The sequence below is a fragment of the Petaurus breviceps genome, unplaced genomic scaffold, assembly GCF_028583685.1.
Source record: "Petaurus breviceps papuanus isolate PSGF00001 unplaced genomic scaffold, PetGlider_PUasm1.0 90865, whole genome shotgun sequence".
Classification (NCBI taxonomy): Eukaryota; Metazoa; Chordata; class Mammalia; order Diprotodontia; family Petauridae; genus Petaurus; species Petaurus breviceps.
The window spans coordinates 15,350,647-15,352,086 of NW_027187367.1; the positions used below are offsets into that span (position 1 = coordinate 15,350,647).

Here is a 1,440-nt window from a genome sequence, read left to right on the forward strand (position 1 = left end):
TCTCTCTCTCTCTCTCTCTCTCTCTCTCTCTCTCTCTCTCTCTCTCTTTCTCTCTCTCTCTCATTAAATGATACTGTGATGGATTGTGAAATGTACTTAGCTGAATCACAGAGTTTAGAGATGGAAGAGTCCAATTAAGTCATTGAGCCCATCCTTCTCTCCTGAGAAGAGGAAAATGGGATACAACAATAAACAATTTTATTGGGATATTAATTTAGGCGCCTGAAGGCCCTGACTTGTGTCTCTTAATATAAGACAGTATATTTTTTTCTTCTTCCCCTCTAATGTAATAAATAGAAGCTTTTGAAATATATGGGTAGTTGTTTTATGTACTCATTTTCACTTTGTCTCCTTTTCCCATGAAAGGTCCAGTTGGAGTTTCAGAAGTCTTGGGAGCGCTGGAGACTGGAGCACTTGTACACCCAGAGAGATTGCAGCATGAAGCCCCTCAAGTTTCCAGCCAGTAGCCTTAGCAGTGGTGGCACAGTGGGGAGCAGCCTATATGCAGCCACCAGTCAAGCCACCTGCAGCTAAGATGCCCAGGTCTCTCTCACCACCTGGAAGGCCTAACACTAGGAGAAACCCCAGAGGTGGGAGGTATCTTCCTGGGTACTTGGGCAAATATGCATGCACATACACCATCACACACACAGGAGTCTTCTGCTTTATCTCTCCCTCCCCCAACCTATCAAACAGGCAAATGGATGATGCCTCCTGGGACTCATGGACATACACATTTTCTCCAAGGAAAGGCAGCCTGCTAATTCGATCACTGTGTCAGAAGAAGAGGAAAAATGATTGTGGCTAAAATGAGGATTTCTTCCCATTAAGGCACAAGGCCCCTGGGGTTCCCCAGACAGAGCAGCAAATCAACCCCAGTCCTAAATTCAAGGTCAATAGCCAATTAGTGGGGCTGGAGCTGGGAAGTGGGGGTGGAAAGCAGCACAAAGAGTGGTTGATGGAATTACAAACACAACACAGGGCCAGTTTTGAATAGAGATGTCACTTGGCTCCTGCTAGATTCAAACTGCCCAAATATTCTGCTTAATTAAAAGTCTGTGTAGGGAGAGGAATGCTGTTTGTGTAGCCCCCGCCCCTTCAACCTGACTTGCCTTAGCTCATTTGCTTTGACCACAAGTGGCCCCACTGTTGAGCAAGTCTCTGAGCACAGGAGTCCCCAGTTATATACAGGACTGAAGGAATATCATCTGATCCTCTCCATGAGGATTTTCCTCCATTGGATCCTATTTTTCTCAGCCTGTAGAACCATGGTAGACCAGCTAGGAGGCCCAGGAATTTGGGAGGGAAGTTATCATACTGTGGATCCCTTTCTGAAGTCAGAATTCCTAATTCTGCTCTAAGAATAGCTCAGATATCTCTCACATTCTTCTACGAGAGTTTTAGGAGCTGTTATGTTGGAGGCAGAGGGGTGGAACCCCA

The 1,440-nt window shown here is 45.8% G+C and overlaps 1 protein-coding gene across 2 annotated transcripts in view; it reads left to right on the top strand.

Moving 5' to 3' along the window:
• GLP1R (glucagon like peptide 1 receptor) overlaps positions 1-672 on the top strand; it is an 83,565-nt gene extending 82,893 nt beyond the window's left edge. The window contains exon 13 of one of the 2 annotated variants that reach the window (XM_069073613.1): positions 367-672. In XM_069073613.1, the coding sequence (XP_068929714.1) occupies positions 367-534 (168 nt within the window). In that variant the 3' untranslated portion in view covers positions 535-672. The remainder of the gene's footprint in view (positions 1-366) is intronic. The other variant, XM_069073612.1, reaches the window with a different exon arrangement.
• The last annotated feature ends 768 nt before the right edge of the window (positions 673-1,440 follow it).